This window comes from Saimiri boliviensis, chromosome 17, assembly GCF_048565385.1.
Source record: "Saimiri boliviensis isolate mSaiBol1 chromosome 17, mSaiBol1.pri, whole genome shotgun sequence".
Taxonomy (NCBI): Eukaryota; Metazoa; Chordata; class Mammalia; order Primates; family Cebidae; genus Saimiri; species Saimiri boliviensis.
Genome location: NC_133465.1, coordinates 17,939,612 through 17,962,427, shown reverse-complemented (window position 1 = coordinate 17,962,427; position 22,816 = coordinate 17,939,612). Strand labels below are relative to the sequence as shown.

At 43.1% G+C, this 22,816-nt stretch overlaps 1 protein-coding gene across 4 annotated transcripts in view; it reads left to right on the top strand.

Annotated features, from left to right (window-relative positions):
• The first annotated feature begins 1,037 nt into the window (after positions 1 to 1,037).
• AKAP10 (A-kinase anchoring protein 10) overlaps positions 1,038 to 22,816 on the top strand; it is an 82,716-nt gene continuing 60,937 nt past the window's right edge. For 2 of the 4 annotated variants that reach the window (XM_074388282.1, XM_074388281.1), the window contains exons 1-4: positions 1,039 to 1,296; positions 7,981 to 8,028; positions 14,063 to 14,245; positions 18,239 to 18,796. In XM_074388282.1, the coding sequence (XP_074244383.1) occupies positions 1,209 to 1,296; positions 7,981 to 8,028; positions 14,063 to 14,245; positions 18,239 to 18,796 (877 nt within the window). In that variant the 5' untranslated portion in view covers positions 1,039 to 1,208. The other 2 variants (XR_012514556.1, XM_074388283.1) reach the window with 2 other exon arrangements.

Below are 22,816 nucleotides of genomic sequence, written 5' to 3'. Positions count from 1 at the left end.
AAGGGAACAGGCAAATCTTTTAACCTGCTCTAATAATACAGCGAAAAGACTGTATCATTATTAAAGGAGGCTAAGGTATTTGCCTATTTCGGGTTCTTGGACTTACTGAACAATCTTGGGCGAGTTGCCTCTGATGGGCCTGTTTCCCCATCTGTCACGTGATACACTTCACTGGTTTAAAAACTCCAGCGAACCTTTATTGACTTACTATTACCTTTCTGCCCTCCCCAACCCCAACCCCAGGGGGCAGTTACAACTGTCACTCAGCTGCTGCGGGCACTCGCGGGGTTTAAGGAGCACCAAAGACAGGAAGGCTTGATTCATTTTGCTTTGGGAGTAGAGGGAGGGTCAGAAGATTCCAAGGAAAACGGCATTTGAGCAAGGATGGTTCACTGGAGCTTGCTTTAAATACTGGTGAGTTTTTAGGTTGCAGCTCCTTACAAAGTTGAGCATTCTCAGGGATTGCACTCCGCAATAAGCCCGCTTCCCCTTTTCATTCGCGAGGTCACGGTGACCGAGGGAGCTGCCGGTTCCGCACGCAGCAGGTTGTGCCTTTTCCCAATCAAGGTTCTGCATGGAAGCCGCGGGCCGCAGTGGGCTGCTGCGGGGACTGGTGTGCAGAGTGAAAGCTGCTCGTGCCGGCCAGCGCCTGTGAGCAAAAGTCGAACGGAGGAGCAGGAGGGGTCGAGCTCGAGCGTGGCAGGGTTGGCCCTGCCTTTTAGGAGGGCACACTCTGAAGGGTGTCCAGGGGCCGGAAGCCCGGGACCTAAGGCCCGCGCCGTCCCAGCTGCAGGGAGGGCTCTCGCTCGAGGCGGGTTGGTTTTGCAGAGACTGGGTCTGCACCGCTCCACCGAGGGCCGGCGACAGACACCACGAAGCAGCTGCAGGAGCCGTGGCTCCCTCCAGGCACCCCAGGGACCGGGCTAGAGGCGCCGGTCGCAAGCGCGTAGGGTCACGTGGGCGATGCGGGCGCGCGCCCCTGCACCCGCGGGAGGGGGTGGAGGAAAGGGGCGGAGCCGGCGCTTGACCTCCCGTGAAGCCTAGCGCGGGGAAGGACCGGAACTCCGGCGGGCGGCTTGTTGATAATATGGCGGCTGGAGCTGCCTGGGCATCCCGAGGAGGCGGTGGGGCCAACTCCCGGAAGAAGGGTCTCTTTTTGCGCTAGTGCGGCGGCCCCCCTGGACCCGGAAGTCCGGGCTGGTTGCTGAATGAGGGGAGCCGGGCCCTCCCCGCGCCAGTCCCCCCGCACCCTCCGCCCCGACCCGGGCCCCGCCATGTCCTTCTTCCGGCGGAAAGGTAGCTGAGGGGACGCCGGCGGGGAGTCAGGCCGGGCATCAGGGGCGGCGGTGGGGCAGGTGGGCCTGCGAGGGCTTCCTCCAGGGCCGCAGCAAGGCCTTCGGCGAGCCTCGGCCTCCGCGCAGACGCTCCTGAGTGTCTTGCTCTGCTCCGGGACTCTTCTGGGAGGGAGAAGGTGGCCTTCTTGCGCGAGGTCAGAGAATTGTCGCGCCGGTTCGGAAGCGATTGCTGAAACCCACGCAAGTTCATGCGTATATGCTTAAGAACAGTTCTTGGGGTGGGGGGGTTAGTTTTTTTGTGTTTCTTTCTGCACTGTGGATCAAGATCAAGGAAATCTCTCTAGTACCTTATTTTGGAAGTCTGAGTTTTCCAAATATTGAGGGTTTTATGTGTAAAAGCAACACATGAAAAATTATTTTCTTCAACCAGTGCTGTCTTCCAGTTTCCTCTTTGCGGGGAGGGGTAGTTACTAACGTTCCTAAAATAAAATTACTTATTGCTAAAGTTCCCCAACAGGAAGACCACTACTTTTGATGACTTCGCAAGTTTACCAACTACTGGAACCCTAACTTTATAAACGAACCACTTATATTTTTGATTTTCAGTTGTATTACCTGCCCAATATTTAGGTAGAAGTAGGTTGATTTTGATTCTGAGTAAGGTTGTTGCACTTAATTAAAATACATATCCGAAGTGAGCAAGTGTGAGTCTGTGAACAATAGTGATTTTTCCTGTAAATTCTTGTTGCTTCAGATAAAATGTACCAGACAGAAATGGGTTTGTTTTGTTTCGAGATGGAGTTTCGCTCTTGTCTCCCAGGTTGGAGTGCAATGGTGCAATCTCCGGTTCAGTCGATTCTCCTGCCTCAGCCTCCCAATGGGATTACAAGCATGCCCCACCATGCCTGGCTAGTTTTTGTATTTTTAGTAGAGATGGGATTTCACCATGTTGGTCAGGCTGGTCTTGAACCCCTGACCCTGACCTCAAGTGATCCATCCGCCTTGTCCTCCCAAAGTGCTAGGATTACAGGTGTTAAGTCACCACACCCAGCCAGAAATGGGTTGTGGAAAAAGCACTAAACAAAATCAGGAACTTGGATTCATATGATAGTTCTGCTATTAACTGTAATGGGGGACAGACCAGTTAACCTACTTTTCTGTCTTCTGTGAGCTGAGAATTAGATGATTCCCAAAGGCCTATTGAACTCCAAGTGACTTTAAATACTTCTTGAGTAGGCACAGGGTTTTGGTAACTGATGCTAGGTGCTGAATGAATGAAACCGGTAAAATAGGAGGAAGCCTGATTGGTAAGGCAGGGATATACTTAATAGCCCTCTAGCTGATTGTTACTGAAGTGGTTAACTTTTGTTTTTTAAGGGAGGAAAAAGCATTCTAAGAATAAGGAGGCAGATTGCATGTTGCACAAGAGACTGTTGTCTGTATTCAACAAATATCTTTTGAGTGTCCACAGTCTGCCAGGCGCTATGCTAGGCCCTCACTGTTGGGTAGTGAACAAGACAATGTCCCTGCACCCATGGAGCTTATTGTCTGCTGGGATAAACAGGCAATAAGTAAGCAAACAAATCTCTCTTCTCCCTCTTGCTCCGTGTGTGTGTATGTGTGTATAGGTGTATATTTACAAATGGAGTAAACTGTTAGGAAAGATTAAAGAGGAGAAACACATTTTGGTTAGATGTTTAGATAGAGACCTCAGCAGGTGACCTTGAAACTTAGAGCTGAAGGATCAGTAGGAGGTAACTTGAGAGGCCAGCGAATAGCATGTTCAAAGGTCAGGTGGCAAGAAAGAGCATGGTGCCCTTCAAGAGAGGAAAGAAGGGTGCCGTGACTGGGGCATAGATTCAGGCAAGTATCAGGTGATTGAGAGCTCTATAGACCATGGTTAGGTTTTATTCCCAATGCCGAGATGCCAAACATGGTGGCTCATGCCTGTAATCCCAGTACTTTAGGAGGCCGAGGCAGGAGGATAGCTTGAGCCCAGGAGTTAGGACCAGCCTGAGCAACATGAGACCTGTACAAAATGTTAAAAAATTAGCTAGATATGGTGGTGCAACCTGTGGTCCCAGCTGCTCAGGAAGCTGAGGTGGAAGGATCACTTGAGCCTCGGAGGTGGAGGCTACAAAGAGCCGTATTTGAGTCACTACACTCCAGCCTGGATGACAAAGTGAGACCCTGTCTCAAAACAAAATACAGAGAGAATATTAATTTAAAATTTTGAAAGAGGAGTGATCTGAACTTACATCTTAAAAGATCATTCTAGGTCACAGTGGCTCACTCCTGTAATCAAGCACTGTGGGAGGCTGAGACAGGAGGATCACCTGAGGCCAGTTCGAGATCAACCTGCACAGCATAAAGAGACTCCATGTCTACAAAAAGAAGAAAAAAAAATAGCTTAGTGTTGTGAGCTATTCAGGAGGCTGAAGCAGAAAGATCACTTGAGCGCAGTTTGAGGCTGCAGTCAGGTATGACCCCACCACTGCAACACAGTGAGACCCTGTCTCAAAGAAAAAAAAAATCATTGTAGATGCTTTTTGGAGGCTGGATGTGGCAAGAGTAGAAGCTGGAGATGGTCCTATTAGGGATTCGATGCAGGCTTTAAATACAACCAATGTGTTGATGATTCCCAAATTTAATCTTTACAACTTGGATCCTTGCCCTGGAATCCAGACTGGTGGATCCAACTTTAGGTTCACTTTATATCTCTACCTGACTATCTAATACAGGGGTGTCCAATCTTTTGGTTTCCCTGGGCCACCTTGGAAGAAGAATTGTCTTGGGCCACACATAAAATACACTAATGCTAACAATAGCTGATGAGGGTAAAAAAAAAAAAAGCCTTGGCACGATTGCTCACACCAGTAATCCCAGCACTTTGGGAGGCCAAGGCGGGCGGATCACGAGGTCAAGAGACTGAGACCATCCTGGCCAACATGATGAAACCCCGTCTCTACTAAAAAATACAAAAATTAGCTGGGTGTAGTGGCATGCACCTGTAGTCCCAGCTACTAGGGAGGCTGAGGCAGGAGAACTGCTTGAACCCAGGAGGAGGACATTGCAGTGAGCCGAGATTGTGCCAGTGTACTCTGGCGCCTGGCAACAGAGCAAGACTCGGTCTCAAAAAAAAAAAAAAAAAAAGGTGGCAAAAACTCATAACGTTTCAAGAAAGTTTACAAATTTGTGTTGGGAACATTTAAAGCCATCATGGGCCGCGTGCAGGACAACTTGATCCAATGGATACCTTCAACTTACGATATCTAAAATTTTACGCCAGATTTAGTACTTTTAAACATGTTCACCAGTTTTTCTCATTTCAATAAGTAGCATTTTTGGATTTTTTCTGAGGCTTTTTTTTTTTTTTTCTTGAAGTGTTTAGCTCTTCCTGCCCAGGCTGGAGTGCAGTGCCATCATCTCAGCTCACTGCAACCTCTGCGTTCCAGGCTAAGCAATTCTTCTGCCTCTGCCTTCCGGGTAGCTGGGATTACAGGCATGTGCCACCACACCTGGCTAATTTTTTGTATTTTTAGTAGAGACAGGGTTTCACCATGTTGGTCAGGCTGGTTTCAAACTCCTGACCTCAGATGATCTGCCTGCCTCAGCCTCCCAAAGTGCTGGGATTACAGGTTTGAGCCAAGGCACCCCACCGCCCCCAAAAAAACCCCACAAAATTTGTTGCCTAGCAATTCAGTTTTTAGAGATTTATCCTGAGGAAATTCTTGCTTATATGCATAGGAAGACATGTGCTAGAGTGTTCATTGGTTGAATGTGTAACTGAAAGTTAGGAAATGCAGTAAATGGTCATTAACAGGGAAATGAGTAAATGTATATTTATAAAGATATTAAGTAGCTAAAATGAATAAACTGGAGTTGCATGAGTGAACTAGAACTGCATCAATAGATTATTGAATGAATACAGGTCAGATATGTATAGAGTGCCGTTTGTATTAAAAAAAAATTTTTTTTTTTTTTTTTTTTTTTGAGTCGGAGTCTCACTCTGTCACCCAGGCTTTAGTGCAGTGGCACAATCTTGGCTCACCGCAATCTCTAGTTCCTGGGTTAAAGCGATTCTCCTGCCTCAGCCTCCCAAGTAGCTGGAATTACAGGACTGTGTCACCATGTGTGGCTCATTTTTGTATTTTTAGTGGACACGGGGTTTCACCATGTTGGCCAGGCTGGCCTTGAACTGCTGACCTCAAGTGATCCACCCAACTTGGCCTCCCAAAGTGGTAGGATTACAGGTGTGAGCCACCATGCTTGGCCATTTGTGTAATTTTTAAAGATATGCAGAATAATATTATTTAAAAATATATGTATATATTTGGCTGGTGTGGTGGTTCACACCTGTAATCCCAGCACTTTGGGAGGCTGAGGTAGGAGGACCACTTGAGCCCAGGATTACAAGACTAGCATGGGCAAGATAGCAAGACCCCATCTCAACAACAGAAAGCGTAATTAGGCATGGTGGCATGAGAGAATCAATTGAGCCTGGAAGTTCAAGTGAGTAGTATCAGGCCATTGCACTCTAACCTGGACAACAGAGCAAGACCCTGTCTCAAAAAATTAAAAAAATTATATTTGTATGTGGTAATAGTCAGAAAACTACATGTAAGGAAAGCGTCTAATTTATTTATTATTTTTTTGAGACAGTCTTACTCTGTCGCCCAGACTGGGGTGCATTGGCGTGATCTTCACTCACTGCAACCTCTGCCTCCTGGGTTCAAGCAATTCTCTTGCCTCAGCCTCCTGAGTAGCTGGGATTACAGGCGTGTACCATGCCACCCAGCTAATTTTTTGTATTTTTAGTAGAGATAGGATTTCACTACGTTGGCCAGGCTGGTCTCCAACTCCTGACCTCAAGCGATCCTCCCACCTTTGCCTCCCAAAGTCCTGGGATTACAGGCATGAGGCACTGCGCCCAGCCAGAAAATATCTAATTTAGTATAATATTTCTATCTGGGAAGGGAGGGGTCAAGTGGTGAGTCATAGGAACTTTGAACTCTATGTATAATCCTTAGGGGACAAAAGGAAAAACAGCAAAATGTTGCTATTTGGTTGTTGGGTTGTGTGTACTTTCATGGTAGTATAACATAGGAGATCTGACTGATAGTAGGAGAATGTTTTTAGGGTGGTAAAAGTGGAACTGTGATGGAGTATTCCGACAGTAGAATCAGTTGGTCATAGTTTGCATGTGGAAGGTAATAAACAGACCATATGAAGGATGACTTCCAGAATTTTGGTCTGAGTAGTGGGTGGATGACAGTGTCATTCATGAGAGAAGTTGAAGACTGAGTAGGAACAGGTTTGGGAAAAGATGACATGTTCCATTTTAGACAAGTGGAATTATGGAAGATGGCAGGTAGGTGGTTAGCTATATGAATTTGAGATAAAAGATTTAGAATGGAGATAGAAACTTAGGAGTAACAGCATATCTATGGTATTGTAAGCCTTAAGAATGGGTAGATCAGCCAGGAAATACATGTGTACATGCAGAAGAGAGGGGTCGAGGAAGCCAAGACGAGTTAATATTTCAAGTGAGAGATTTAGTCCATGGGCAGATGCTGCTGAGCGGACGGCAAACACCAGTAACCTACAACATTTTTAAATGTTGTCTTCCTGACAGCTGTGATCAGTACCTGCAGTGATCTTATTTATTTTCACATTGTCCACACACTTGAATGTAAATTGCTTTTCTGAAGGCAAAAGCACTGCCTTTTCTGAGCTGGGAGCCTGGCTGGCACATACCAAATACTCAACTGTTGATGGATTGACTTCAGCCAGATACCCTGAGGGCAAGTTATTTCCTGCGACTAGCCTTTCGCCTTTTAATGTTTAAGAGCACAGAGAGATGGGCACATTTTGGCATTTCTTATTTTGATAACCTTTTCATGGTAAGATTTTTTAAAGTTTAATGTTGAAAAAATCACAAGAAAAGAAGGTTAAAAATAGTCTTCTGTCAGAGCCTGTAATAGAATTCACACTTGGCTTAAGCTGCTGGGCAGCTTCCTTTCTTGGATGTCATATTAGCTTATCTACAGCAGAGTTTTTCCTGTTTTGTGTAATAAAGGAGCAATTATAGGATTATTTTACAGACAAATTGTTAGACTTTGAGTGTTAGAGGTTTAGAATGTTTGTACTTGATGGCATGGGAGGAATAAGATGTGATACACAACCAAAGAACTTTCTTCACTATGCTTCTGGTAGCCAGTACTATGGAGGATAATGTTGGTTAAGATTTGTCCTAAATTTACTATGCTAGTTACTCTTCTAAGTCCCTTACAGGTAATTTTTTTTTTTAATTAACAACCCTCCAAGGTAATTTTTATTGTTGACCTAATTTTTATAAATCAAGGAAATTAAGAGCCAGAGAAGTAAAGTAACTTGTCCACGATCACATGGCTTATAAGTGGTAGAGCCAAAATTTGACCCCAGGTGTTGTGACTACATTGTGTCTCCACAAGCAGGTTCAGCTCTTTTGACTGGATGCTGTTCCAGGGTCACTTCGTTAGAGAAGCCTTTGCTGACAGCTTTCCTCCTGTGCCCTCCTCCAAGTCTGTCCATTGTTCTAGAACTTTGACTACTCATCTTAGAATAAAGCTGGTCTAATTTTTACAGTGTTATAGAATGGATCTCTGACTGCAAAAGTTGGTCATAGTGATCTTTTTTATTCCAGTGAAAGGCAAAGAACAAGAGAAGACCTCAGATGTCAAGTCCATTAAAGGTAAGTTCTGCCACCGGCAGTCCATTGCATTCAAAAGTGATGTGCTTTGTGTTTCTGAGCTCTTTAATCCTGTGATCTTCTCTTTTTTGGCATTAATCATTTCTGCCTTATTTTATAATTATGATTTTGATTTATTTCCCTCTTTAACCTGTATATGCTTTAGCACCAAGCATATAAAAAGTAGGCTTTGGCCGGGCGCAGTGGCTCAAGCCTGTAATCCCAGCACTTTGGGAGGCCGAGGTGGGTGGATCACGAGGTCAAGAGATCGAGACCATCCTGGTTAACATGGTGAAACCCCGTCTCTACTAAAAATACAAAAAAATTAGCTGGGCATGGTGGCGCATGCCTGTAATCCCAGCTACTCAGGAGGCTGAGGCAGGAGAATTGCCTGAACCCAGGAGGCGGAGGTTGCGGTGAGCCGAGATCGCGCCATTGCACTCCAGCCTGGGTAACAAGAGCGAAACTCGGTCTCAAAAAAAAAAAAAAAAAGTAGGCTTTTACTTTAATTTTTTTTTTTTTTGAGATGGAGTCTTGCTCTTATCACCAGGCTGGAGTGCAGTAGCACCATCTTGGCTCATTGCAACCTCCACCTCCCTGATTCCAGCAATTCTGCTTCAGCTTCCTGAGCAGCTGGGATTACAGGTGCCTGCCACCATGCCCAGCTAATTTTTGTATTTTTGGTAGAGACGGGGTTCACCAGGCCATTGTTGAACTCCTGATCTCAAGTGATCCACCCACCTCAGCCTCCCAAAAGTACTGGGATTACAGGCATGAGCCACCAAGCCCATCCATAAGTAGCTTTTTTTTTTTTTTTTTTTTTTTTCTTCTTGAGACAGAGTCTCACTGTGTTGCCCAGGCTGGAGTGCAGTGGCATGATCTCTGGCTCACCGAAACCTCTACCTCCTGGTTTCAAGCAGTTCTCCTGCCTCAGCCTCCCAAGTAGCAGGCGTGTGCAACCACACCCAGCTAATTTTTTTTTTTTTTTTTTTTTTGTATTTTTAGTTGAGTTGGGGTTTCACCATGTTAGCCAGGTCTCAATCTCCTGACCTCGTGATCCACCTGCCTCGGACTCCCAAAGTGCTGGGATTACAGGCGTGAGCCACCGCGCCCCGCCATAAGTAGGCTTTTACTGAGCCTTGTGTATGTTGGCTGGATCCTAGTGACTTCTTATTAATCACACTTTTAATTGTTCCCTAAAAGTGATTAGTTGACTTTGTTTAGTAAGACAAAAAATGCAGATTACTCTTAACTGAGCAGTCTGTTAACTGCAGGAAAGCACTGACAGTTACAAGGCTTAGTTTTCTGTCATTTATACAGAAGTATGGTTGATTACAGTTTGTGCTTTTTTATTTGAATGAATGACCTTAATTTAAACTATATTCACTTTGTTTATTTTTTATTGGAATCAAGACATTGTCCTCGTTTATAGATTAGAGCAGGCGTCCCCAAACTTTTTACACAGGGGGCCAGTTCACTGTCCCTAAGACCGTTGGAGGGCCGCCACGTACTGTGCTCCTCTCACTGACCACCAATGAAAGAGGTGCCCCTTCCTGAAGTGCGGTGGGGGGCCAGATAAATGGCCTCAGGGGGCCGCAGTTTGGGGACGCCTGGATTAGAGCATGCTTTTTAAAGATGCTGTATTTTTCACTGATTTTATTATGTCCAGTGTACAGAGATTGAAATGGGAAAATTATAATAGAAATTGTTTCCATAGTCATTACATATTAATTTCATTTATTTCTTTACATAAAATCTGTAGACTGCTGCTTATTTAGATTTTTCTTTCAGATGTTTTTATGGTATATTGCTCAAACTGAGTATTTATTCTATATGCTCAATTTGCTGGAGAAAGAGACTCATTATAACTTAGGAAAGTGGTAAAATTAGGGGAAAAAATAGGGTAACTTACAGCCTAGTTTATTTCTTTCTTATCGTTTAAAGCCAGTTGGATTCCACATTAGTTCAGACTCCTTCTTTGAGCAAAATTTGACTGGCATTGATAAGGCTTAAAGCTCTTCTCAAGCTGAGACCTATAAAGACCAGATCTGATGGTAGTAGAAGGAAGGAACTTAGATGTCTCAGGCAGTGAGAACACCAGTCTTCCACTCTAAACTTTGCCGCTAACAGTATTATGTTGGAAAGATTTTTTTTTTTTTTAAAGATGGGGTTTCACCATGATGGCCAGGCTGGTCTTGAACTCCTGACCTCAGGTGATCCACCCACCTCGGCCTCCCAAAGTGCTAGGATTACAGGCGTGAACCACCTTGCCCAGCCCGGGAAGATTCGTTGTTGAATGACAGGATTGACCTAGTGATTTTTTTTTTTTTTTGAGGTGGAGCTTCGCTCTTGTTGCCCAGGCTGGAGTGCAGTGGAGCAATCTGGGCTCACAGCAACCTCCGCCTCCCAGATTTAAGCGATTTCTCCTGTCTCAGCCTCCCAAGTAGCTGGGATTACAGGTGCGCACCACCACGCCTAGCTAATTTTGTATTTTTAGTAGAGACAAGGTTTCTCCATGTGGGTCAGGCTGATCTTGAACTCCCGACCTCAGGTGATCCGGCCCCCTCAGCCTCCCAAAGTTCTGGGATTACAGGCATGAGCTACCGTGCCCAGCTTTGGCCTAGCTAATTTATAAATCTCTACCAGGCTAAAAAATTCCATGCTTACATTCTAATTATGACAGTACATAACCTTGCTTAACATTCACTGACTTAACCTTAGTATAATACGGAAGCAGTACAAGAAACAGCCCTCAAGGTGTTTGCATTCTGGTTAGAAAGACAAATTTATGGCCAGGCACAGTGGCTCACGCCTGTAATCCGAGCACTTTGAGAGGCCTAGATGGGCACACCACCTGAGGGCAGGAGTTCGAGACCAGCCTGGCCAACATGATGAAAACCTGTCTCTATTAAAAATACAAAAAAATTAGCCTGGCCTAATAGTGGGTGCCTGTAATCCCAGCTACTTGGGAGGCTGAGGCATGAGAATTGCTTGAGCCCAGGAGACAGAGTTTGCAGTGAGCCGAGATCGCGCTACTACACTCCAGCCTGGGTGACAGAGTGAGACTCTGTCTCAAAGAGAAAAAAAAAAGCCAACCTTATACACAGAACAGTAGCAAGTAAACCAAGATAATACTAGCTGCCATTTATAGAACACCTCTTCTGTTCTGGGCGTTAGACAAAAACTGACTACAACAGTGAACAAGAAAGACTTAGGACCTGTCCTCATTGAACTTACAGATGGGTGAGGAAGAGGAACATTAGTCAAATAATTCCACAGATAGCTTGGGCTAGATTGGTAGTAATGGAAGTAAAGAGGTCTGAACGGACTTGAAAAACATTAGGAGGCAAAATGGATAGAAGTTTGTTACTGATTAAATATGAGGTATAAGAGAGAGGAATATTTGAGGTTGATTCCTACCTTCTGGCTTCCCTAACAGAACCAAGCCAGGAAATTATATGTTCAGTTTTGGAAAGTTGGGTGGAAGGTGCTTTTGAGTCATTCATTTACATATGTTATTTTATATGCACAGTAATTTTAGGGTCTGAGTTTTAAACCAAAGGTTAGGGAGTGATTTTTTTTAGAGTCTAGCAAACCTGGGTTGAAATCTTCCCTGTTGAAATGGGTCTTCACTAGCTCATTAATCTAGGGCAAAGTATTCAACTTGTTTTCATTTTTGTCTTCATCTCTAAAATGAGGAAAATGTGTTCTTACAAGATTGTTGTGAGAGAGAGATGAAATACTATCCCTAAAAAAAGGTACATAGAGAAGCTGGTATAGTGCCTGGTATATAGTAAGTCCTTGGGAGCTGTCATTGTCTAGTTTTAACATACTCAGCCTTCAGTATGTTGAATTAGTCAAATTAAGTGAAGCATTGCAAGGAGTTCAGAGGAATTTGAGATCAGCAAATGATTTCTGAAGTTTAGGGAAGACTTCATGGAAATGACACTTAACCTTGCATAAAAGTTGAAGACTAAGAAAGATCTGAATGAGAGTCTTTCTCTTTTCTCCGTACCAGCCCAGCTTCTTATTTGAGGATGTATTGGGCAGAGGGGCTTTCAGACAAGTAAAGGGAGATTTTCACAGAAAGACTGAGATGGAGTTATAGAGAGCTGTAAAGACCAGAAAAAAGAATTGAGACAGAGGAAGCAGGAAGCCACTGTAGGTTTTTGGGCAAGATAGTGATGCTCTAAGTATGGGGATTACGAAAGGTTAGTCTGGAAGAGATTTGCAGGATGGATACCCCGGAAGTTTTTTTGTTATAATACAGAAAGACTTGCACTGAGGGTATGGTGTTAAAAATAAACAGGTAAGTAAATATTTAAACATCCTGAAGGAAAAGTCAACAAATCTTGGCAAATAAACAGATATAATAAAAAAGAATGGGACCATGATTTTGAGTTTTCGAGACTGGTGGATTGAACAGACAGGGAAATCGAGAAGAAGAATCAGACGATGATGTTTTAGGTTGATATTTAGACAGATTGTGCTTGAGATAGTAAGGTTACCGTGGGTGGGAATGTCTAGTAGCGAGTAATCAGTGATGTAAGATACAAGATCAAAGCTCAGGTCAAAGATGAGTTACATATACAGGTCAGGGATTTTTCCAGGCTCCGCAGAGGTGTGTCCCAGGGGCTGTTTCGGAGTCCATGTGGATGGCATGAGTAAGACAGTTTCCTTGAATTTGCCAGAATTACTTGTTTGTTTGTTTGTTTGTTTGTTTCCTCTGAGACGGAGTCTCTCTCTGTTGCCCAGGCTGAAGGGCAGTGGCACAATCTCAGCTCACTGCAACCTCTGCCTTCTGGGTTCAAGTGATTCTCCTGCCTCAACCTCCCAAGTAGGATTACAGGTGACTGCCACCACACCCAGCTAATTTTTGGTATTTCTAGTAGAGATGGGGTTTCACCATATTGGCCAGGCTGGTCCCGAACTCCGGACCTCTTGATCTGCCCTCCTCAGCCTCCCAAAGTGCTGGGATTACAGGCATAAGCCACCACTCCCAGCCTGAAGAATATTTTTATAGGTTCCCCCGCCCCAAGCATTTATTCTACAATTTTAGTTTCGTTCCTAAAGGCAGCGAGGTTTAAGAAACTAAAAAGAGTCCATATTTTAGAATGCTTTCTGGCTTTGTTAGTTGTATCCACAGTAGAAGTTTTCAGAGAAAGATCTCCCTCTTTTAATTTAAATTTTTGGCACAGTATTGTGAGAATTATAAATAATATTAGTGTTTTCTGGCCAGGCATGGTGGCTCACACCTGTAATACTAACACTTTGGGAGGCCGAGGTGGGCTGATCACTTGAGGTGAAGAGTTGGAAACCAGCCTGGCCAACATGGTGAAATGCTGTCTCTACTAAAAATACAAAAATTAGCTGAGTATGGTGGCGGATGCCTGTAATCTCAGCTACCCGGGAAGCTGAGGCAGGAGAATCACTTGAACCCGGGAGGCAGAGGTTGCAGTGAGCCAAGATCATGCCACTGCAGTCCAGCGATGTGACAGAACAAGACTCTGTCTGAAACAAAAAAAAAATTAAGAAAGTTTTCTTTCGCCGGGCGCGGTGGCTCAAGCCTGTAATCCCAGCACTTTGGGAGGCCGAGGTGGGTGGATCACAAGGACAAGAGATCGAGACCATCCTGGTCAACATGGTGAAACCCCGTCTGTACTAAAGATACAAAAAATTAGCTGGGCATGGTGGCACGTGCCTGTAATCCCAGCTACTCAGGAGGCTGAGGCAGGAGAATTGCTTGAACCCAGGAGGCGGAGGTTGTGGTGAGCCGAGATAGCACCATTGCACTCCAGCTTGGGTAACAAGAGTGAAACTCCGTCTCAAAAAAAAAAAAAAAAAAAAAAAGAAAGTTTTCTTTCTAATTTTGTGCCACTTGATTAAGTTACTTTTCTTCTTAAGTATTTTTTGCTGAGTATGCTGACTTAAGAGAAGTATTACAAAATTTAATTTTTAAAGTTCTCTGAAATCCCTCTAATGAAGGTTTTAGATTATTAAATTGTTTAATTCTTAACAATTTTTTGAAAAATTATAGCTTCAATATCCGTACATTCCCCACAAAAAAGCACTAAAAATCATGCCTTGCTGGAGGCTGCAGGACCAAGTCATGTTGCCATCAATGCCATTTCTGCCAACATGGACTCCTTTTCAAGTAGCAGGACAGCCACACTTAAGAAGCAGCCAAGCCACATGGAGGCCGCTCATTTTGGTGATCTGGGTAAGTAACTATCATTTTTGTTAATTTCTAATAGAAGCATTTAAGTACAATACTGTATGTGAAACTCCTGTCATAGGATACAGAACTATATAATTGGAAGGTGTTTTGGAGAAAATGTATTAAAAATAACAGCTGTAAGTATAATGGGTAGCACTGTGTTGTGTTTCTGTAAATATAGAATATAAAGCGTGCCCAGTAGAAAAACGAGCATTTCCAGAAGAAGAAATATGTCTGACCACTAAATATAAATATATGAAAAAGATACCTCACTTTACTGTTACTCAGGGAAGTACAAATTAAAATAATCAGTTAATGTTCCCCTAACATATTAGAATTATTTAAAGTTTGATAATTAAATATTAGTGAAGATGTAGGGAAATACCTATCCTGTTTAGTGATAATGTAATTTGGTGAAGACTCTTTGGAAAGCAATTTGGAAGTAAGTATAAAATATGCAAACATATATATATATTATGTTTAAGACTATTCATTATAGTATTGTTTGTGATGGTCAAAAATTATGAACAACATACAAATATCTCTTATAGGGAAATAGTCAAATTGTGGTATACTCGTGCTCTGGAATATAGTATGGCCATTTGTTTCCGTTTATTTAGTTAGTTAGTGTTTGAGACAAGGTCTTGCTCTGTTGCCCAGGCTGGAGTGCAGTGGCATGATCATGGTTCACTGCAGCCTTCACCTCCTGGGCTCAAGCTATCTCAAGTAACTCCCAGAGTTAGTAGGGCTACAGGCATGTGCCACACACCCAGATAATTTTTAAAATTTTTGTAGAGACAGGGTCTCACTGTGTTGCCCATGCTGGTCTCAAACTCCTGGCCTCAAGTGATTCTCCCACATAGACCTCCCAAAGTGCTGGGACTATAGACATGAGCCACCACACCTGGCTCAGTGTAGCCATTTAAAAGTCTAAAAAAAGACATGGAAAAATGTCTAAGGCATGTTTAAAGTGAGAAAAGCAGGTCATAGAATATATGGTAAAATCTGTTACATTCAAATAACTTCTTCCAAAACAAAAACATGCAGGAGACCTTTATTTACTCAGTATTTGTTACCCAAATTTCTGTACTTATAAAAATTGCATGTCATGTTGTCATAAGTTGACAAAAAAAATCCATGAACGAATAGACTTCTAATAACATCTTTTGACATCTCTCTCTGCTTTTGTGTTTATTCAAATCAGAATGTCAGTGTTTTTTCGGATCACACTTAGCAATAGTACATGGCAAACAGTGCACATAGTTCACAAAGAAAAATTTAAGTTTTTCTAGATCACTCATAAATTGCTGATGGGAATTTAAAATGGTCTAGACACTCTGGAAAATAGGCAGGTTTTTTGGTTTTTTTGTTTGTTTGTTTGTTTCTTTTTGAGACCAGGGTCTCACTTTGTCACCCAGGCTAGAATACAGTGGCATGATTACAACTACTGTAGCCTCAACCTCCTTAGGTTCAGGTGATTCCCCCCACATCAGTCTCCTGAGTAGCTTGGACTACAGGCATGCACTACTATGCCTGGCTAATTTTTGTATTTTTATTTATTTATTTATTTATTTATTTATTTTTTGTAGAGACGGGGTTTTGCCATGTTTCCCAGGCTGGTCTCAAACACAACTCAAGCAATCTACTCAAATTGGCCTCCCAAAGTGCTGGCATTATAGGTGTGAGCTACTGTGCCTGGCGTAGGCAATTTCTTTCTTTCTTTTTTTGAGATAGAGTCTCGCAGGTTAGAGTGCAGTGGCCCAATCTTGGCTCACTGCAACCTCCACCTCCCAAGTTGAAGCGATTTTCTTGCCTCAGCCTCCTTAGTAGCTGGGATGACAGGTGCCCGCCATCATGCCTGACCAATTTTTATATTTTTAGTAGAGATGGGGTTTTGCCATGTTGGTCAGGCTGGTTTTGAACCCCTGGCCTCAGCTGATCAGCCTGCCTCAGCCTCCCAAAGTGCTGGGATTACAGGCATGAGCCACCACACCTGGCCCTTGTATTATGTCTTACAACTTCGTGTGAATCTGGCATTATCTCATAGAGTTTAATTTAAAGAAATTATAGATCTTGCAGAAGAGCAGAATTTCCTTAGGCTTGTGATATTGACAAAGATGAACTAGTTGACATTGACAGTAAGGCTGAGGATGATGACACATGAATGACATGCTTCAAGAAAATGAAATGAATATCAATGAATTAAGAAAAGCTCTTTTGACAAATCGATTAAACCCTCAATCAGTTTTATAAGAATAACCCTCTTTATGATCATGCTATGAAAGCCAAATTCAAAAAAAAATTGTTGTTTATCATAACAATTTGCTTGTGGTTATAATTGTAATGTAAATTTAGTTAAATATAAGATAAATATTTTTTGTTCTTTGAGACGGAGTTTTACTCTTGTTGTCCAGGCTGGAATGCAATGGTGAGATCTCTACTCAAAAGCAACCTCTGCCAGGCGCGGTGGCTCAAGCCTGTAATCCCAGCACTTTGGGAGGCCGAGGTGGGTGGATCACGAGGTCAAGAGATCGAGACCATCCTGGTCAACATGGTGAAACCCCGTCTCTACTAAAGGTGCAAAAAATTAGCTGGGCATGGTGGCGCGTGCCTGTAATCCCAGCTACTCAGGAGGCTGAGGCAGGAGAATTGCCTGAACCCAGGAGGCAGAGGTTGCGGTGAGCCGAGATCGCGCCATTGCACTCCAGCCTGGGTAACAAGAGCGAAACTCCGTCTAAAAAAAAAAAAACAAAAACCAACCTTTGCCTCCCAGGTTCAAGCAATCTCTTGCCTCAGCCTCCTGAGTAGCTGGGATTACAGGCATGCACCACCATGCCCAGCTAATTTTTAGTAGAGACAGGGTTTTTCCACGATGGTCAGGCTAGTCTCAAACTGCTGACCTGAGGCGATCCACCTGCCTTGGCCTCCCAAAGTGCTGGGATTACAGGCATGAGCCACTGCACCTGGCCCAGTGATTTTTATTACCTTTAGTTTCATGTTTCAACATTAAGATCCTAAAGCTACTCTTTAACTTACTATGAATGAATAATCCTGAGTTCATAACATCTTTGTAGATATATCCACAATTTTTCCTCAGGATAAGTGCCTACAAGTGGAATTACTGGATTGAAAATCATGCAGTTTGCTAAGACTTTGCTCTCTGTTCCTGGATGCTCCTCCAGCAGTTTACGTCCTCATGACTAGGGAAAGAGAGTGTTAACCTGTTTTCCTGTGCCCTTGTTACTGCTTATTATATTTTGAAGAAAATCTTCTAATTTGACAAGCAAAAATGCATTTTATCTTAATTTGCTTTTCTGGGATTTTTAATGAGGTTGAGTGTAGTTTTTAATATTTTTGTTGGCCGCTTTTTCTTTGGAACTAGTATCATAAGGTTTTTTTCTTAAGAATTTGCATGGTCTGAATTGTCATTAAAAGAGATGTGAGAACTATTGAGTAGCAAATAACTTTTTAACAATTTAGGTAAGCTTTGGACAATTGTACTTTGTTTAGAAACCAAAAGCATAGGCCAAGCGCAGTGGCTCACGCCTGTGATCCCAAAACTTTGGGAGGCTGAGGCAGGCAGATCACAAGGTCAGAAGTTTGAGACTAGCCTGACCAACATGGTGAAACCCCATCTCTACTAAAAATAGAAAAATTAGCCAGGCATGTTGGCACGCTCCTGTAATTCCAGCTACTCAGGAGGCTGAGGCAGGAGAATCACTTGAACCTGGGAGGTGGAGGTTGCAGTGGCCAAGATGGTGCCATTGCACTACAGCCTGGGCAAGAGGGTGAGACTCTGTCTCAAAAAAAAAGAAAGAAAGAAAATAAACAGAAGCCAAAAGCATAGTATTTGTAGTTTTTTATTTGTTTTAGTTGGTAGGAAGTAAACTTTATTCAAGGTCTCTGGTACCGGTTATTGCTAAAGGTGATTGACTAATTTGTCAATCTGAAATTACTTACTGCTGAACTGCTTATTCTTTTGCTTCTGTCTTTTAGGCAGATCTTGTCTGGACTACCAGACTCAAGAGACCAAATCAAGCCTTTCTAAGACTCTTGAACAAGTCTTGCACGACACTGTTGTCCTCCCTTATTTCATTCAATTCATGGAACTTCGGCGAATGGAGCATTTGGTGAAATTTTGGTTAGAGGCTGAAAGTTTTCACTCAACAACATGGTCGCGAATAAGAGCACACAGTCTGAACACAGTGAAGCAGAGCTCACTGGCTGAGCCTGTCTCTCCATCTAAAAAACACGAAACCACAGCATCTTTTTTAACTGATTCTCTTGACAAGAGATTGGAGGATTGTGGCTCAGCACAGTTGTTTATGACTCATTCAGAAGGAATTGACCTGAGTAATAGAACTAACTACATTCAGAATCACTTGCTGCTTTCCCAGGAATGTGACAGTGCCCATTCTCTCCATCTTGAAATGGCCAGAGCTCCTGCTCATCAAGTTTCCATGGAAACCCAAGAATCTTCCTCCACACTTACAGTAGCCAGTAGAAATAGTCCTGCTTCTCCACTGAAAGAATTGTCAGGAAAACTAATGAAAAGTAAGTATGTGATTTTCTTGTGTGTACCTGCGTGTCTCACTTTCTTTTTTTAGTTTCAAAGCAGAACTTCAGGTAAGGAATGAAAGGATTGAAATCAGTTTTTTTCTCCTCTAACCATTTGTAAATTGGGAAGAATTTGGAGAGTGGAATAGAGTCAGATCAGTGAATGGAAAAGGAGCAGGAGGGATATCCGGAGTGGCTGGATCTTCTTTTTTTTTTTTTTTTTTTTTTTTTGAGGTGGAGTTTCGCTCGTTACCCAGGCTGGAGTGCAATAGCGCAATCTCGGCTCACCACAACCTCCGCCTCCCGGGTTCAGGCAATTCTCCTGCCTCAGCCTCCTGAGTAGCTGGGATCACAGGCACACGCCACCATGCCCAGCTAATTTTTTGTATTTTTAGTAGAGACGAGGTTTCACCTCGTTGACCAGGATGGTCTCAATCTCTTGACCTCGTGATCCACCCGCCTCGGCCTCCCAAAGTGCTGGGATTACAGGCTTGAGCCACCGTGCCCGGCCGGGGCTGGATCTTCTAAGTGTGTCAGCAGAATTAGTAAATGAAGCAGTATCAAATGTCCTGCTTTTTCCTCCACTGATTTTGAAATCAAACCATTATCCAGATAGCCTTATTCCCTTCGTGTCTCAATATTTTATTGCACTTTGCAGGTCAAATTTTTATTAATTATTATTATTATTTTATTTAGAGACGGGGTTTCACTATGTTGGCCAGGCTGGTCTCGAACTCCTGACCTTGTGATTTGCCCACCTTGGCCTCCTAAAGTGCTGGGATTACAGGCGGGAGCCACCACACCCTAAAATTATTTCTTAAATTGCCAACAAGTGACATTGCGTTCTGTGCTTAGCGTATGTTTGGATTTTATTTATTAGTCACAGGACCACTATGCAGGTGGTAGGCATTATTATCTTATTTTACACGTGAGAAACCATGGCTTAGAAAGGTTAAGTAACTTCCTCTAGGTTGTACAGTAAATGTGGATCTACAAGCATTTTGACAACAGCATCTGTTTTCTTTTCTTCTCTATTAGTTTAGAAACTATATACTCTTACTTCTTACTTATCACCTGGGATTTTGATGAGACAGCCTTCATGTTCTTCTTTTTCATCTTAAATGGTCTTTGTGTGTCAAAGGGCTAAGTGATTTCTTCAGATCTTTTAGTTCACTGATTCTCGGTGAACTAAAATAAGGTCTAATCTGCTACTGAATCAAGTTTTCAGCGTGTTGTTTCCTTTCTTCCTCCCTCCATCCCTCTCTCCCTCTCTCACCCAGGCTCCTGAGTAGCTGGGATTACAGGTACCTGCCACCACACCTGGTTAATTTTTATATTTTAGTAGAGACAGGGTTTCATCATGTTGGCCAGGCTGGTCTTGGATGCCTTACTTCAAGTGATCCCCCCATCTTGGCCTCTCAAGAGTGCTGGGATTACAGGCATGAACCACCACGCCTGGCCTCATGTTATTTTCATCATACGGTTATTGTAAGCTGGGTGAAGCGGCACACACCTGTACTCCCAGCTACTCAGGAAGCTAAGGTGAGAAGATCACTTGAGCCCAGGAGTTTTGAGACCAGTTTAGGCAACATAGCAAGACCCCAGCTCAAACAAAAAAGTAATCGAATTTTTTATTTCTATGGTTCATTTTTTGTAGTTTCTTAGTCCTTTCACCATCCCACTTTTGATCCCATCTTTTAATTCTTTAGATTTATTAAATGTATATTTATTTTCTGATAATTCCACCATCTACAGTTTTTGTGGATCTGATTCAGCATTTCTTTGTTTCTTCAGATTCAAACTCTTGGTGGCCTGTGATTTTATGATTTTTGGCTGTGAACATGTTTCTTGAATGTTTTATCTGTGTGAGTTCTTTATGTACTCTGTATAAATTAGGTTGTTTCAGGTGTTTTGCATTTTCTTTTGCTGTGCAGCTGGGGCCGGCTTCACTACCCTTCTAGTACCACTTAAAACTAGATTTTTGTCTTGGGTGCTTGTACTAATCCTGTATGAGTACAGGTTTGTACTTACTACAGCTGACCTCAGGTGATACACCTGCCTCTGCCTCCCAAAGTACTGAGATTAGTATGAGCCACTGCACCCAGCCACTTTTTTGTATTTTTAGTGGAAACGGTTTCACCATGTTGGCCAAGCTGGTCTCAAACTCCTAACTTCAAGTGATCCACCCCGCTTTGGCCTCCCAAAGTGCTGGAATTACAGGTGTGAGCCACCGCACCTGGCCACCTTTGCCTTTTCTAGCGTGCTGTATTGGTTGCATATATATGTCGACAGTATGAAACCTTTGACACTGGCTTCTTTCACTCAGCACAATAGCTTTGAAGTTCATCCATGTTGTTAATTTTATTAATAGTTCATTTCTTTTTATTCCTAAGTAGTGTTCCTTCATATGAATGTAGGACATTTGGATTGTTTTCAGTTGTTGATGATTATAAATAAAGCTGCTAACATTTGTGTACAGGTTTTTGTGTGGATGCGAGTTTTTATTTCTGTAGGGTAAATAAACACCTACGAGCGAGTTTGCTGGATTATCTGGTAAGTGTACATTTCATTATATAATACCTCACCAGACTGTAGAGTACACTAGTTTGCCTTCCTACCATTGATATATGAGGGTTTTAGTGGCTTCGTTTTCTTGCCAGAACTTGATACAGCCATTTTTTTTACATTTTTATTTTTTTAAAGCCATTCTAATAGACAGTGATATCTCATTGTGGTTTTACTTTATTTTCCTAATGGCTAATGATGTTGCATGGTTTTTCATGTATATATTTGTCATCTGTTGGTGAATTGTTCAAATCTTTCCCCATAGTTTATTGGGTTATCTGTTTTCTCGTTGAATTTTGACAGTTCTTTATATATGCTAGAAGTAAAAGCTTTATTGGCTATATAACTTACAAATATTTGCTCCTAGGTTATAGCCTGACTTTGTATTCTATTAAGGTATCTTTTACAAAGCAAATGGTATGTTTTGCAAAGCAGCAGGACTTTTTTTGGGGGGGAGGGAGATGGAGTCTTGCTCGGTCGCTTAGGCTGGAGTGCAGAGGCGCAATCTTGGCTCCCTGCAACCACCACCTCCCAGATTCAAGCAATTCTCCTGCTTCAGCCTCCCAAGTAGCTGGGAGTACAGGCACGTGCCACCATGCCCGGCTAATTTTTTGTATTTTTAGTAGAGACAGGGTTTTACTGTGTTAGCCAGGATGGTGTCAATCTTCTGACCTCATGATCTGCCCGCCTTGGCCTCCCAAAGTGCTGGGATTACAGGCGTGAGCCACCATGCCTGGCCTTGGACTCCTTTTTCTATTCCACGATGTATGTGTCTATTCCTTCATTAATAGCACATGGTCTTAATTACTGTATAGTAAGTCTTAAAATTGGGTAATGCTGGCCTTATAAAATGGATTGGGAAGTTTTTATTTTTACTCTCCATTTCTAGAAGAGATTGTGTAGATTTGTTATCATTTCTTCTTTAGCTATTTGGTAGAATTGGGAAGTGATGCCATCTGGGCCTAGGTTTTTCTTTCTTGTGTGTGAGATGGAGTCTCACTCTGTCACCCAGGCTGGAGTGCATCCGTGCAATCTTGGCTTACTGCAACCTCTTCCTCCCAGGTTCAAGCCATCCTCCCACCTCAGCCTCCCAAGTAGCTGAGATTAGAAGTATGTGCCACCATGCCTGGGTAATTTTTGTTTTTTTTTTTTTTTTTTTTTTTTTTTTTTTGAGACGGAGTTTCGCTCTTGTTACCCAGGCTGGAGTGCAATGGCGCGATCTCGGCTCACCGCAACCTCCGCCTCCTGGGTTCAGGCAATTCTCCTGCCTCAGCCTCCTGAGTAGCTGGGATTACAGGCACGTGCCACCATGCCCAGCTAATGTTTTGTATTTTTAGTAGAGACGGGGTTTCACCATGTTTACCAGGATGGTCTCGATCTCTTGACCTCGTGATCCACCCGCCTCGGCCTCCCAAAGTGCTGGGATTACAGGCTTGAGCCACCGCGCCCGGC